Source organism: Oryza sativa, chromosome 11, assembly GCF_034140825.1.
Source record: "Oryza sativa Japonica Group chromosome 11, ASM3414082v1".
Lineage (NCBI taxonomy): Eukaryota > Viridiplantae > Streptophyta > Magnoliopsida > Poales > Poaceae > Oryza > Oryza sativa.
Window position 1 is genome coordinate 8221659 of NC_089045.1, and position 14739 is coordinate 8236397.

Sequence of the window (14739 nt, forward strand, 5' to 3'; positions counted from 1 at the left end):
AAATTCGCGGGCCCACCTGTCAGCTACACACCAAAGAATAGTTTAAAAATAACGGGGCCCACGTGGGCCCACATGTCAGCGAAAAAAATAATATGGTGGGGCCCACGTGTGCCCCACATATAATTCCCTTTCCCACTCGGCTCTCGGCTCTCCGGAGTGGCGGAACTCCGCGGGCGCGCCACCCCGCTCCAGCACCAGCACGCGGCCGCCGCCAGGACCGGCCAGCGTCGCGGCGAGCGGGCACCCGCCGTAGGGGAGCCATGGGGGAGCTGGAGCGGGCACCCGCCGTGCTGCCCGTCGTCTTCATCGCGTCCCCCTCGAGAAGGGGACCGACCTCGCCGCCGCCGTCGCGCACGAGGGCGTCATGCAGTGCTGCGGCCATTGGTGGTAGGGCGCCTCGTCGGCGGCGGCGAGTTGGGATCACCCTGATCCCCCGCCTTGCTTGACCTCCATGGACGTGTCCTCGGCGTCCATCATCTCTGTCGTCGTCGTCGCCGCGCCCGACGTGGAGGCCTCCTGGGAATTTGAGGGCACGGGAACCCATGGTACCATGGTCAAGTTGGAGGTCTCGTCCATGGTTAGCTCCTCGAAGAGAGCACGGTGGAGGTCTCGTCCATGGAGGTCTCTCGCCTCTCGCAGCCCGGTGCCTGCAAGATCAAACCATAGTTAATTTGATCTCAGCAACTTCAGGTTGAAACAAATTCGACTCAAATTAGGCGTGGATTTGGGGGCGATTGGATAAGAGGGGAGGGGATGACGTACTCTTGAGGCCGTGGATCCAATCGGGGCTGACGCGGAGAGGGAATTCCGGGCGGAGAGGGCCGAGGAGGAGGTTGCGAGCGGCGTCGTCTGGCTTGTGCAGCACAATCGCCCTCTCCTCGCTCGGCACTGGCACGGCAATCACCAGAACCTCCTCGCTGCACACTTGCACCTCCGCCACCGGCTGCGGCGGCGGTAGCGCCGCGCACAGCTCGGGCACAACGGGCGGAGGCACCTCCTCGTCCTGCACGCACCACGACGCGAGTTCGTTTATGGGATACGCCGGTAGTGTGATTTGGGGGATATTTGAGTTAAGAGGGAGTACGCACGAGACAATGGATTTCGGTGGCGCGGGAGGAGGCCGGGAATCCTGAAGCGGCGCTGCCGTCGTCCAGCCACAGCTCCGGCGCGTCCTCGACTTTCCTCTTCGCCGCCGCGGGCGCCATGCCCACTGGCACCTGATCACCGAACACCCGCACCTCGTCCGCCCCCAATCCCGCCACCGGCTGCTGTTGCGTTGGCGGCGGCGGCACGCACACGCCGGCCACAACAGGCGGCACCTCCGAAGCCCTCGTGCTAACTGGGTGCCCGCTCGCCGCGACGCTGGTCGGTCCTGGCGGCGGCCGCATGCTGGTGCTGGAGCGGGGCAGCGCGCCCGGCGGAGTTCCCGCCGCTCCTCTCCCGCCGGCGCCGCTCCGGCGTAGCCGAGAGCCGAGTGTGGGAAAGGGAATGATATGTGGGTCCCACGTGGGCCCCACCATATTATTTGTTGGTCGCTGACATGTGGGCCCACGTGGGCCCCACTATTTCTAAACTATTCTTTTGTGTGCAGCTGACAGGTGGCCCATGGTTTTTTATTATTTTTTCGAGATATAATTGCCACGCAAGCGCCACGTCAATGCCACGTGGGACGAAGACCTAGTCAAACAAGTCACATAGGCGCCACGTCAGCCAAAACTGCCTTCAAAACCGCCGAGGGGACTCGTTTGTCCGGTTTTCGTAAGTTAGGGGACGAGTCGTACCCGGTTTTGCGGTCTGGGACGAAAATCAGAATGAGCAGCAAATAGAGGGACCAAAGTGAACTTATTCCTTTCCCAAGGGCTACTTTGATGGCCGTTTTGGGCCACAAATTGGAGTCCAAAAGGAGTTGGTCAAAATCATACTGGGCTGTTGTTGACAGGTTGTCGTCTCGTGGACTATTTGCCGCGGAACTGTCTATCCATTTATCGGGTAAAAAAATCACCTAGATTTTTCTATCCTTAGATTTACATCCAACGAACTACAGAAGAAAATAATAAATACATATTTACTTACAGAACATTTTATTAAAATTACAATCCATTTACATATCATATCAACTACATTTACAAATGTAATTTAGTTATATAGGACTATAATTTTATATTTTAAATAAAATAACTAATACATATTTACTTACACAATATTTTTATCAACTGAATTTACAAATGTAATTTTAGTTATATAGGACTATAATTTTATATTTTATTTTAAATTTTAGTTTCAAATGTCTTATTTTTTCAACTGTTAAAGAAATCAATTTTTATTTAGAAAAGAACCGGGCCTAAGAATCCAATGCATGGCCTTATCCATACATGCAGCCTCCATCACCAATTCTTGCACAAATCTTGGCGCACATCATGCGGCCAAAAAATGGTGAAATACCTGGGAAAAAAATCATACGACATATATCTAGCAAAAACGATTTGGCGCCCTCCAAATGATGTATTCTCAAATGCTACTTTTACGGATGACTTTTTTTTCCATTACCATTGGATAGAGAAGATTTTTTTTTTCTTTTGTATTATTTTTGAGCCTGTGAGGTTCCACGTCACCATTGTAGCGTGAACGGTGGACAGAAGACAAACTTGGCCCTGGCCCGAAAAGAAGAAGGGGAAGAAACTCTCTGGTGTGCACCGTTGCCTCTCCTGGCGGCGGGTAGCAAACGATGAGTTAGGGGAAGCCGCGGGGTCGGGCCTTACTCCGCCGTCGATACTGGGAGAGCGCGGTGAAGAGATAATAGGAGGGGGATAGCATTGGCTGACCATTAATGACGAGAGGTTGGTGTCGTCTCACTCATTTATATCTGTAGTTGCTCGCGGTACTCGGGGGACGAAGGCGATGGCCATGGAGTAAGGCTCCAATGATGGGCTCCACCCCTGGATCTAGAGCTCCCTGCTGGGGTGCTCCATGCTCATAGGACAATGACGATGATGGTGATGGAGTCGGGTACTGGTGATGGTATCTCGTTACCAAGCGGCCATCGCCACTAGTCCACAATGGTGTTGGCAGCAATGCAGTGAAGGAGGGACCTAGAAGATGGTGAACAGAGGAAGGAAGATCGCAAGGTGGAGAGCTCTCTTGAGATTGCCGCAGCTCGCCGCTTAGGGAGACAGAGGGTGAGTGAAGGGAGGAGAAATGTAGAAGGGTAAGACGGTTATTTTGTCGTTGGAGCTAATGATGTGGTGTCTTACGGATAAAAAATAGCACACGAAAAGACAAACGGATTGTAATTTATCATTGGAGCTAATGATGTGGTGTCTTACGGATAAAAAGTAATACACGAGAAGACAAACATACTGACACACAAGTGGCATTTGAGAATACACCATCAGAGTGGCAAATAGTCCAAAAATCCCCTCGGCATGCATGCAGAGACGGTAGCAGGTCAACCGCTGATCGAAACCTCGTTTTTGTCGATCCCCTCCACCGCATCACTCCCTCTTCCCCTCCGGCAGCCGGCCTCCTCCAATCCATTGACCTCCACGCGCCGCCGCCGCCATGGCCTCCTCCGGCTCGCCCGAAGCTCGGCAGGTAGGTAGCTAGCTACGCCCTCGTCCGCTTCACTCTCTCTGCCTGCAGGGCCGCTAAGCTCCCAGTTTGGTTAATCTTGCTGATCAGCCACTTCTTCTTGCTTTCGTTCCACTCAGACTCATGGTGAGATCGCCGGAGCGGCGGCGCCGGAGAGGAGGCTGAAGCTCTACTCCTTCTGGCGCAGCTCGTGCTCGTACCGCGTCCGCATAGCCCTCAGCCTCAAGGGGCTGGACTACGAGTACAAGCCGATCAATCTCCTTGCAAACGAGCAGTCACACCCAGGTAATAATAAGTAGTATATATAATTAACCAACTAATCAAGCTCTCAGTTTCTCCATCAGCTAGCTTATTTCAGATTAACTTTTTTTTTGTTTAGAGATTTTCATATCAGAATTAGTAGTTGTTTCATTTCTTTTCATATTATAAGTTGTTTGACTTTTTCCATAGCCAAATTTTATTACGTTTGATCAAGTTTATAGAAAAATTTAGCAGCATCTAAAATATTAAATCATTTTTATTAAATCTTACATTGAATGTGTTTGTTTGGGTTAGAAATAGTACTATATTTTTCTATAAATTTAATCAAACTTAAAAGAAGTTTGACTAGCGAAAAAAAGTCAAATGACTTACAATATGAAATGGAGGGAGTAGCATGTAAAGGAACGGAGCTTTGTGTTGGTAGAATTTGAGAAGCTGAACCCGATGAAGTATGTCCCGGCACTGGTCGACGGTGACGACACAGTCGTCGTGGATTCCTTTGCGATCTTGCTGGTGAGAGGCATATACATGAGGAAATAAATCATATTCTTCATTATCAGTTTCATATCTGAATGTTTAAAATTGATGTGATAAGCTTTTCTTGTGTGGTTGATAGTATCTTGAGGACACTTACCCTCAACATCCTTTGTTGCCACAAGACCCAAAAATGAAGGCACTGAATATCCAGGTACACATACATTAGTTATTGATTGATGCCATCCTAAAAAAAGTGCATGGGAATTCTTTCCAAGAGATGTGTAATAGTTTCAGCCAAATTGTATTTTCTCGAATTAGTTTCAGCCAAAATGTACATACCCAAATCCTATTTTAATCCCTCACAGAAGTAAAACAAGTCCTATTTTACAATGGTCATGAACGAGTAGGAAAGCAACATTTTTAGTTAGACTGCCACTGTCTATGCATCTTATATTATTGTGGATGTGAAATTCTGAGTGAAACAAATTTTGTTTTGGTTGCAGATTGCAAGTATAGTTGGTTCAAGCATTCAACCACTTCAGAACAATTCTGTCCTTGTGAGTTTGGACTTTGGTCTCATTTCACATGAACAGAAATTTATGTTCTTACAGTTTGCAGTATATACTTGTATAATTTCCTCCTTCATATAAAGAAAAAGAAACAATATCTGAGATCTGTATCTGTATATATCTGCAGGATTTTATTGAGGAGAAATTAGACTCACAGGAGAAAGTTAACTGGATCCAATATCACCTCAACAGGGGCTTCACAGGTTCTGTACTCTTGCCATTATTTCTGCTGAGGATAGACGGAACAAGTGTAAATTGTATATAAATTACTCAATTTCTGTTAATGACTGTAACCCTATAATCAATTGTGATAATTTCAGTTCCTAGTAACCCATCCAAGTTACCATTGTTTTACTGAATTTCAGCTCTCGAGAAAATGTTGAAAGGTTGCACAACTACATATGCCACTGGAGATGAAATCCAACTGGTTTGTGCTTGATCTCAGTCATGCACAGTATTACATATTTTCAGTTTTTCACTGTGCAAGTAATACTATTGCCAGAGAATTTCAGTTTTTTGTTGCTCACTCAACCTTCCGATTTGTGGTTTGTTTACTCATTGATAATGCACAGGGAGACCTCTTTCTGGAACCCCAGATATACGGTGGCATTAAGCGCTTTGGGATCGACATGGTAAGCACTGATATCGCATCGTGGTCAGATTTTCCTGCAGCATACAATTACAGATTAGGTGCTTGACAAGAATGTTCAGTAATAACTCTTCACATGAGGTTTCTGTGCAACCAAATCACAAGATAAAATAACTCAAGTGCATTTTCCTTTTCTCGCAGACAAATTACCCTACCTTGGCCAGGCTTCATGAAGCGTACATGGAACATCCAGCTTTCCAAGCCGCGCTGCCAGAGCGGCAACCGGACGCACCTTCCTCTCCTGAGATCTGATCATATCTACATTAAAACACTTATATTAGGATCAAATAACCCTGTGGTGCCGGAAGAAACAGATCTCTCATACTTGGAATGATTACATAATTTCTAGTATTTTCTGGTTGCACCAAACTGCAGCAAATACGGCACAATTGGGATATTGTTTCTCTGTTTTGCATATATCTTCGTGGCTTGTTCAAGCAATTACTATTGTAACTATCGTAGTTCTGTGATCTCTTTAAAATTTATATAAAGATGAAAGAAGCCAGAAAAGGTTCATTTTGCCGCATCTTATGGCAATAGAACCTTAGCTTGATCATCACCATGCTGGCTTCTCTTCTCCACAACCTCTGCATCCATTGAGCAGTTTGTTGATGTGAAACTGAATAGGGATAACTATCTTCTGTGGAAGGTTTATACTATCAATCTTGCGATGTAGAGAACAGATTGATATCCATTAAAAAAATTATAATAAAAGGTGTACCGGTAGAGAAGACTTTTACAGTGATCTCTACACAAAGTTTTGTACTACTCCTGGAAATGACCTGAGAGTTTAGACCAATTCTATACTTGTATTTGGACGTAGCGGCTTTCCTTGGGCTTATTTACCGTCATCATCAGGTTTCCCACTAGATTAGCAACAAGTTACCGCCATCATAAGGCCTTTCTAAGAGTACTGTTGATGATGATTAAGTTAATGCGAGATCATCCAGAAGTACGAAACCATTCCTGTGAAACAGCATTATATTTTCCCCCACAAACCTGACAGAGGAGAGCAACATATCCTATGCCCACAAACTTTTTTCACACCAACTAGTAAATATCACAAAAAATCTAGAAAGAATTAGACATATACTCCTAAATTAATGCACATATCTGCAAAGTCTCAAATTCAAATTCATTATATTTTAGCAGTAACCCAAAAAGTAAAACTGTCAGATTTTTTGCCTTTTTTTGTTATGGCTAAATATAATAAATATGAGACTTTGTAATATGTGTAATACTATTAGGAGTATATGTTCATTTTTTCTAGAATTTTTATTTTTCGTGACATTTGCTAATTTGTGTGCACAGGAAACTTGTGTGTATAGGATATGTTGCCAAATTACTTCACCTGATGATCAAAGCAGACTAAATGGTGGTAAAATTTACAAAGTTAAATCTTCTCCCACGATAAAAGATTAATCTCCTATCCAAACATTTTGCCCATGCTCTGCTCACACGGCTCTGGGAAGACAAACAGGTGCAGGAAAGAACAACCTGAAACTTTGCTTAAATTAAAGGAAAAGCAAGGACGATTTCTCAAAATCTTACCTCAGTAACTTGCATCATTCAGGAACTTTCTATATCAATTTTGAGAGTAATCTCCTTCACTTTGTCCTCAGCTTTCATGTACGAGGGCGATAGCCCTTTGACTCTGTACATGAATTTCACCAACTAATTCTGGATTCTTGGTGGTAATTTTGACTTTCTGTGTCTTTTCCTGACCTTAGCTCCGTTGTTCCAGTCTTGCTTACAACAGTGCCACCTAGACCAAGTAGTCCTCTTCTGAGCTTTTACAGGGATATATTTACCTAACTCCTACCACTGGGCAGAAAAGTAGTTACAGGATAAGGTAAGCTGAGTTTTGAATGTGACCTCTTACCAAATTATATAGCTAGGGAGTTGCATTGATTTTTTTTTTAACTATGATCAGGCAAAATGACACATTACTTATATCACTGGGGGAAACAATCAAATTAAATTAGAATATCAGATGAATAATCACATTTGGCATGAATATAAAAAAATTCTCACACTGGCATATCATGAGAAGGTGGCTTTGATAGAACCCATCCTTATTTTCTTCATCTGTCACTTGCATGGTCTGTAAGGACGAAGAGTTTTCAACCAAACAAAATATAATTACATAAATGCACCATTTTTCTACATTAAACCTCTGTGCATTACAGTTGCATCATTACCTCAATCATAAGTACCATAGAAAGCAAGCAATGTTGGTAAAAGAATGGGTCTAGAAATACCAGATGTTTTGGGTCGAATCGCGTTGGAAAATGCCTCACATACAACACAAGCACACAACAAAATGGTCCCAATCTTTGGTAATTTTCCAAAGTCAATCCTACCATAAATATACACCAAATAAAATCTACAACATTCAACCAAATATAATATGCATGCAATACATATAAATCTCTTAAAAGGAGTGATACTTCAAACATGGTAATAATAATTTGAATCAGTCAGATCCTAATTCATGGCAGATAACTTCATGCTCCCCTGCCAGCCAATAGCGTACAGTTGACTCGCATTGCTCTCTCTCTCGCTTGATAAAATTTGGGGCCTTCACCATTAATTGGATGATTTTTTAAAAGGCATCCATTGAGAGGAGATGACAGTCACATTCTTGACTGATTCCATTAACTAATACACAACTGATGTGCCTATTCAGCCTTCATAACATCGCGTAGTTGCAAGTGCACAAAATTTTAGTAGTGGAGAGTTGCTAACCTTGCATAAGAAAGGGCTTCTCAGCAACCTGAAATCAAGATCACTATGGGGCATTCTCCAACTTCTTGGAGGATCATCCATCTGTTAGTCTTCCTGATCATTGTTCTTGACCACGCTCTCATAATCTCAGCAGATACAGATCCACAAGATAGTAAGTGTTTCAGTCTCATTCCAGTTTCTGGTTAATTTGCTGTAAAAAACTAGATTTTGTTTCATGATGATGTTTCTTCACTCTCATCGCTTTGTAGCCTCTGCCCTAAATGGCATAGCAGCTTCCTGGGATAACGCCAAGTCCAAGCTATCAGAATGGGTTGGTAATGATCCATGCGGCGAAAAATGGCCAGGAGTGTACTGCACCCAGAATCGTGTCACCTCAATGTAAGAACCATTTTAGCCAAATCAACATGATCTTTCTCCCCTTTGCCCTTTCTTATACTTTGTGGAATCAACATGTTGTTTCCTCTATGTTTCAACTAATGATTTTCTCTCTCTCTTTTTTCTCGGATGGTTTGCAGAAGGCTGTCAAGTTTTGGATTGTCCGGATCACTTTCAGGTGACATACAGTCATTGTCAGAATTACAGTACCTGTATGTGCTACTATCTTGTCAAATTCGTGCTAAGCTTTCCAGTGCTATAAACAAGACCTGAAAACATGGATCTTGCTTAATGGTGCTGAATCTGTTTGGGCAAGCTTTTGCCTTGTTTGATGCTGATGAATCTATTTTGATCATATGCAGGGACTTGTCTTACAACAACTTGAGCGGTCCACTTCCACCGAACATTGGATCCTTGAGTAACCTTGAAAGCCTGTAAGCACAAAATTAAATGTTTATGTTAGCTCATTGTTGGTTGATTAATTCATAACAAAGTCTGAAGCTGGATTATTCAAAAGTCATAAACTGATCATTTGATTAGAACAAAGATTCCATATCATGATTTTAATATAATATCAATTTTAATTTCATTAATGAATCGCTTCTCTCACTTTCTCTTGTGCATGACAGGAGCGTTGTTGGCTGCCAATTTTCTGGTGACATACCAAAAGAACTCAGCCAACTCCCAAAGCTGCGGTTCCTGTAAAGATCTCAATGACTTGGAAAATATTGTTAATGATCTCATATACCTGCGTCATTTTTTTTATGTTAATAAGAAGTTGTGACGGTAAAAAGTTGTGACGGTAAATGAAGACAGTAGTTTAGACTTAGTTGAAATTTCAATTTGAAAACCCTTCTTTTTTCACATTGACTTATTTGTTAGCTCGAAACCATTTCCATTTCATTCCAGGTAAAACAGAAAATAGTTTTTATCTGTTTTGGGGGATATAACAAACAAAAGGAAATGCTAACTGAGTATCAACTTTGTATTATTTCTTATAGTATCATGGTATAAGAGTTGATGGATTGTATTGCTGCAGGTCCTTGAACAACAACAGGTTTACTGGAAGTATACCTCCATCAATTGGCAACCTTTCAAATATGTACTGGCTTGACTTGGGTGAAAATCGTCTGACTGGATCACTTCCAGTATCTGATGGAACCAATACTGGATTGGACAATTTGACAAACGCTCTGCATTTGTGAGTACCTTTCTTAAAATATCTACCAGGCTTTCAGTTCACTCGCTTCCATTCTAAGGAAAATGTTCGGACTGCTCTTTATTCAGTCATTTTGGGGTCAACCAGCTATCAGGCACCATACCAAGCCAGCTATTCAAATCAAATATGAAGCTCATACATCTGTAAGGCAAAGATAACCTTAGATAATATTTGCAAACTGTTTCATTACTTTTAATCTGTTATGTCATGCTCAAGATTACCCATTGTTCTTGTCATTCAGGTTGCTTGATAACAACAATTTCACTGGCGGCATTCCTCCCACATTGACCCTTTTAACTAAACTTGAAGTCCTGTAAGTGCATACTTTTTCTGAGCAGGCTTATAACCAGCTTTCTTCTAACTGAGTGACCATTCAGTATATAATCCATACAACTCAATATGCACAGGCGTCTCGACAGAAATTACCAACTGACTGGACCTGTTCCTGCCAGCATCAATAGCCTCACAAAACTACAAGAATTGTAATTTTCTGGTTACTCTGAATCTCTGATCAGTATTTGAATGTGCTAGCCTTCAATTCTAACAAATAACCAACCTTATTCTTTGTCAGGCATCTAGAAAACAATAAATTGACAGGCCCTCTGCCAGACTTGACAGGAATGGATTCACTATATGTTGTGTAAGTGCCGAACACACTGTGGTACACTCTACTGAAATTTTATCATAGGAAACCCTTGTATCTGGCATATTGAACTTTTGGTTCATTTGGCCAGTAAGTACAACTAATCTGACAACACATTTGCAGCTCCATGGGCAACAACAACTTCAGTTCATCCAATGTTCCAACCTGGTTCACAGCTTTGTCAGCCTTGACTTCACTGTAATTCTTCTCTGCACACTTTTTGTAGAACACAAGGATGCAATTTTTTTTACACTCGCTTTCAAATCTCGGTAAATGCACAGGAACCTTGAGAACCTACACATCACTGGGGAGCTTCCGCAGCCTCTTTTCAAACTCCCGGCTATCCAGACACTGTGAGTGGAATTAGTGTTATCTTTGCTCATAATATGTGGTTACAAGAACTATGCACTCAATGAACAAAAAAAAAAGAGTAAAGGAAATTGAACATGTCAGTGCTAACTAGCAAGGTAAACTGGTGGTGGCAGGGGTCTTAAGGGCAATAATTTCAACGGCACACTAACCATCGGATCAGACTACAGCAGCACGCTCTCACTGATTGATTTGCAGGACAACCAGATCACCACTCTCGCCGTGAGCGGGGCTCAGTACAACAAGAAACTCATGTAAGATCCATCAAATATACCAAGAGAAATTTTACGGTCCTTTAAAAAGAACTTCGAGGTACCTAAATTTACACTAAAGATTTTGGAACCTCGAGTTACCTAGTACCTGGAGGTATCAAGTTTTACACCAGAAAATGTGATACCTCCTGGTACCTTCTCAAGGATGATAAAATTACCCAATATACCAATTCTTCAGTATGTAGGCGCTCTTATATATGCTTTCATTCACACTCCCATGTTTCTCTTCTCATCACAGACTTGTTGGGAACCCAATCTGTGTTCAGGGGAACAATGAGGCACTGTACTGCAAAAGCTCACAGCAAGCGAACCCTGCAGCAAAGCCTTACTCTACTCAATCCATTTGTCCTGGATTACCACCCACATGCCTGTCGGACCAGTATCTCAGCCCCAACTGCACCTGCGCGGTGCCATACATGGGTACTCTGCACTTCCGGTCACCACCGTTCTTCGACCTAAGCAACGATACATTCTTTGTACTCCTCGAGGAAAACATGAAAGAAGCGTTCCTGGGCAAGCAGCTTCCTGTTGAGTCCATTGCTCTGGATAACCCGGCATTCGGTCCTAGCAACAACTTGGATATAAACTTGAGAGTGTTCCCAAGCGGAAAGATTCGGTTCGGCAAAGAAGATATCTCCTACATTGGGTTCATGCTCAACAACCAGACCTACAAGCCTCATGCTCCTGGTATAAATTATGGGCCATACTATTTCATTGGGCAATCCTACCCATTCGCTGAGAGTAAGTCAACTGTTCGAAAATCTCAACTACTGTAGAATTAATCCACTACCGAATTCCTTTTTTTTTTTTGTTGAAGAATTGGCACTACTGATTTCTAGACTTCTTCATGATTACACAGCACTATCAGCACCCAGACAGACGAAAAAGAACCAGTCCCTCATCATTGGTGTGTCAGCTGGTGGAGCTTTTGTTGTTGTGTCACTGCTTGTTCTTTTTACAGTTCTGTTTTTCAGGAGGAACAAAAGGCCAAAGCTGCAGCCACAACCCAGGAGCCCATCTTACGGTAAGAAGCATTGGATAAAAAAAAAATCATGTTTTTTGTCCATTTGAGTTGACCAACACATGAGCTGGCAAATAAAATTACTTAAATGGCTGTAGCTTCATGGGACATCAAGAGCACCAGCATCAGCACCCCGCATCTCCAAGGCGCGCGGGTGTTCACATTCGATGAGCTGAAGAAAATCACAAACAGCTTCTCCGATGCTAATGACATTGGAACTGGTGGCTATGGGAAGGTAATATATAGTATATTTGTTGAAACGGGTATGTGACTATCTTTAGTGCCTGACATCCAAAGCGATAATGCTGATCAATTGCAGGTCTACAGAGGAGTACTCCCAAATGGGCATCTAATTGCAGTCAAAAGATCCGAGCAAGGGTCCTTGCAAGGCAACCTAGAATTCCGGACTGAGATAGAGCTCCTATCCAGGGTTCATCACAAGAACCTTGTCAGCCTTGTGGGATTTTGCTTTGACCAGGGTGAGCAAATGCTGGTCTATGAGTATGTGCCCAATGGCACACTCAAGGACAGCCTCACAGGTGTGTCCATATGTTCAGTTATGCATGACTGAATCTGCAATTCTCCTTTGTGAAAATAAACATATTCTGCTCACATCTTTTTCAGGGAAGTCTGGGGTGCGCCTAGATTGGAAGAGACGGCTGCGAGTAGTACTTGGTGCAGCGAAAGGCATCGCGTACCTGCATGAGCTTGCAGACCCTCCGATAGTACACAGGGATATAAAGTCAAGTAACATTCTTCTTGATGGAAACCTCCACACAAAGGTTTCCGACTTTGGTCTCTCCAAGCCTCTGAACCAGGATGGAAGGGGTCAGGTCACAACTCAAGTGAAAGGAACCATGGTGAGTTTCACAGCTCTCTTAACTGCAATACTGCAACGATTAAGCACATTGGATACTGTTTCCTGGTTATTTTTCATCAACTCTGTAAGATGAGTATACAGAGCTGTTTAAAGATTATAAAATACTTGTCATGTAGGGATATTTGGACCCTGAATACTACATGACCCAGCAGTTGACCGAGAAGAGCGATGTCTACAGCTTCGGTGTGCTACTACTTGAAGTGATAACGGCGAGAAAGCCATTAGAGAGGGGAAGGTACATCGTGCGTGAGGTGAAAGGTGCAATGGATAGGACCAAGGACCTATACGGCCTCCATGAGCTCCTAGACCCAATGCTAGCACCCACGTCGCTGGCCGGCTTCGAACTGTATGTCGACTTGGCTTTGAAGTGCGTGGAGGAGGCAGGAATGGACCGCCCATCAATGAGTGAGGTGGTGGCGGAGATTGAGAAGATCATGAAGATGGCAGGCGTAAACCCAAAGGTCGACTCGGCATCAAACTCGATGAGCTACAACAGCAGGACACCGCGTCATCCATACAGTGGAGAGTCTCAATTTGATTACAGTGGTGGCATCCCATCTTCGTCCAGGGTTGAACCAAAATGATCAGTTCGGTCGGCCCACAATGATCTCCATGTAAATAACTTGGCGCTTGTTTGTTTGTGTACAGTTCATCAAGGTTCTGAACTGCTTCGTACAGTGACTTTCTTCTGGAATTTCTGTATGATTAATTAGCTAACAATCTGGGTGTGTAAGTTGTTGTGCTAGAAATCTCCTGTTGGTAATGCCTTTTATATACGACACTTTTTTAGTGTTATCTGTCATATATATGTTTAACGATTCTATGGCGCAAAGGGGATTTGGGGAATTTGCTTCTCCAGTATTATAACCAAATAACCAAAGAACCAAAATTTTTCCCAAATGCAACAGGCTGACACTGAGAAGATGAGCAATTCATCATCATTTTCCTTTCCAATCGACCAACGGTGTAATCTAGACTGCGCCCCACAACCACAACATTGGTTCTGATTTCACCGATTCCAGAACTAATCAAACCTCATAAACCAAAATACAGTAAGTAGCTAAACTAGTACTGATAGTGGGGATAAACCGATCGCGCGACAAAACGGGTCGAGATCTCCGTAATCTAGTAATAAATCGATCGCGCAAGTAGATTCAGATTGGGGGTTAGTGACCATGGCGGGAGGACGTAGGGGGCTTACTTGGGATCTGAGATGGTGCGGCGCGCCTCCTCGTCGACCGAGGCGGCGCGCGCCGGAGAGGGAGGCCCGCGACGGTGGGGGCTGGACGGAGGCAGACAGCGGGCGGCGCCGCGGGATGGAAGTGGAAACGTGGCTTAGATCTAAGGCTGTATTTTTCTGTTCCTAACGTTCCTGCTAATTTTTTCACGCGCGTTTTCTAAATTATTAAATAGTATTATATTTTTATAAAAAATTATAGTATAAAATTTGTTTTAAAAATTCGTACTAATTTTTTAAAACTTTTTTTTCTAGTAAGTACTCCCTCCGTCCCAAAATATAATACTTCATCCATCTACTTTTGACAGTCATATTTCATCTTGGCACACAGACAAAGGATAATCAATTCTACTTATCATCTATTTAAGCATACTACTAGTCATTCCTCGTAAACAAGCGATTCATTAATATTTACATTTATCGATGCCCAT

At 43.3% G+C, this 14739-nt stretch overlaps 2 protein-coding genes and 2 long non-coding RNA genes across 4 annotated transcripts; 2 read left to right on the forward strand and 2 right to left on the reverse strand.

Annotated features, from left to right (window-relative positions):
• Window positions 1-3436: 3436 nt before the first annotated feature.
• LOC9266826 (glutathione S-transferase zeta class) lies at window positions 3437-6128 on the forward strand. The gene is made up of 9 exons (XM_015762085.3): window positions 3437-3591; window positions 3708-3873; window positions 4274-4362; window positions 4466-4537; window positions 4830-4883; window positions 5023-5098; window positions 5261-5322; window positions 5468-5527; window positions 5686-6128. Exons 1-9 carry the CDS (start codon window positions 3559-3561, stop codon window positions 5794-5796), a joined length of 723 nt encoding a protein of 240 aa, XP_015617571.1. The 5' UTR covers window positions 3437-3558; the 3' UTR covers window positions 5797-6128.
• LOC136354004 (uncharacterized) lies at window positions 4221-5187 on the reverse strand. The gene is made up of 3 exons (XR_010737664.1): window positions 5051-5187; window positions 4484-4525; window positions 4221-4359 (listed from the first exon to the last, which is right to left on the reverse strand). It is a non-coding gene; the product is annotated as an uncharacterized lncRNA (long non-coding RNA).
• Window positions 6129-7945: 1817 nt separating the features above from the next.
• LOC107279530 (uncharacterized) lies at window positions 7946-14448 on the reverse strand. The gene is made up of 4 exons (XR_010737663.1): window positions 14273-14448; window positions 9742-10880; window positions 9278-9415; window positions 7946-9099 (listed from the first exon to the last, which is right to left on the reverse strand). It is a non-coding gene; the product is annotated as an uncharacterized lncRNA (long non-coding RNA).
• LOC4350184 (leucine-rich repeat receptor protein kinase HPCA1) lies at window positions 8273-13873 on the forward strand. Its single transcript, XM_015762084.3, has 19 exons — window positions 8273-8443; window positions 8541-8670; window positions 8808-8879; window positions 9030-9101; window positions 9297-9368; window positions 9707-9868; window positions 9955-10029; window positions 10128-10199; window positions 10294-10368; window positions 10458-10526; window positions 10653-10727; window positions 10811-10882; window positions 11015-11152; window positions 11409-11911; window positions 12030-12194; window positions 12290-12426; window positions 12511-12730; window positions 12816-13051; window positions 13188-13873. Exons 1-19 carry the CDS (start codon window positions 8338-8340, stop codon window positions 13653-13655), a joined length of 2919 nt encoding a protein of 972 aa, XP_015617570.1. The 5' UTR covers window positions 8273-8337; the 3' UTR covers window positions 13656-13873.
• Window positions 14449-14739: the final 291 nt, after the last annotated feature.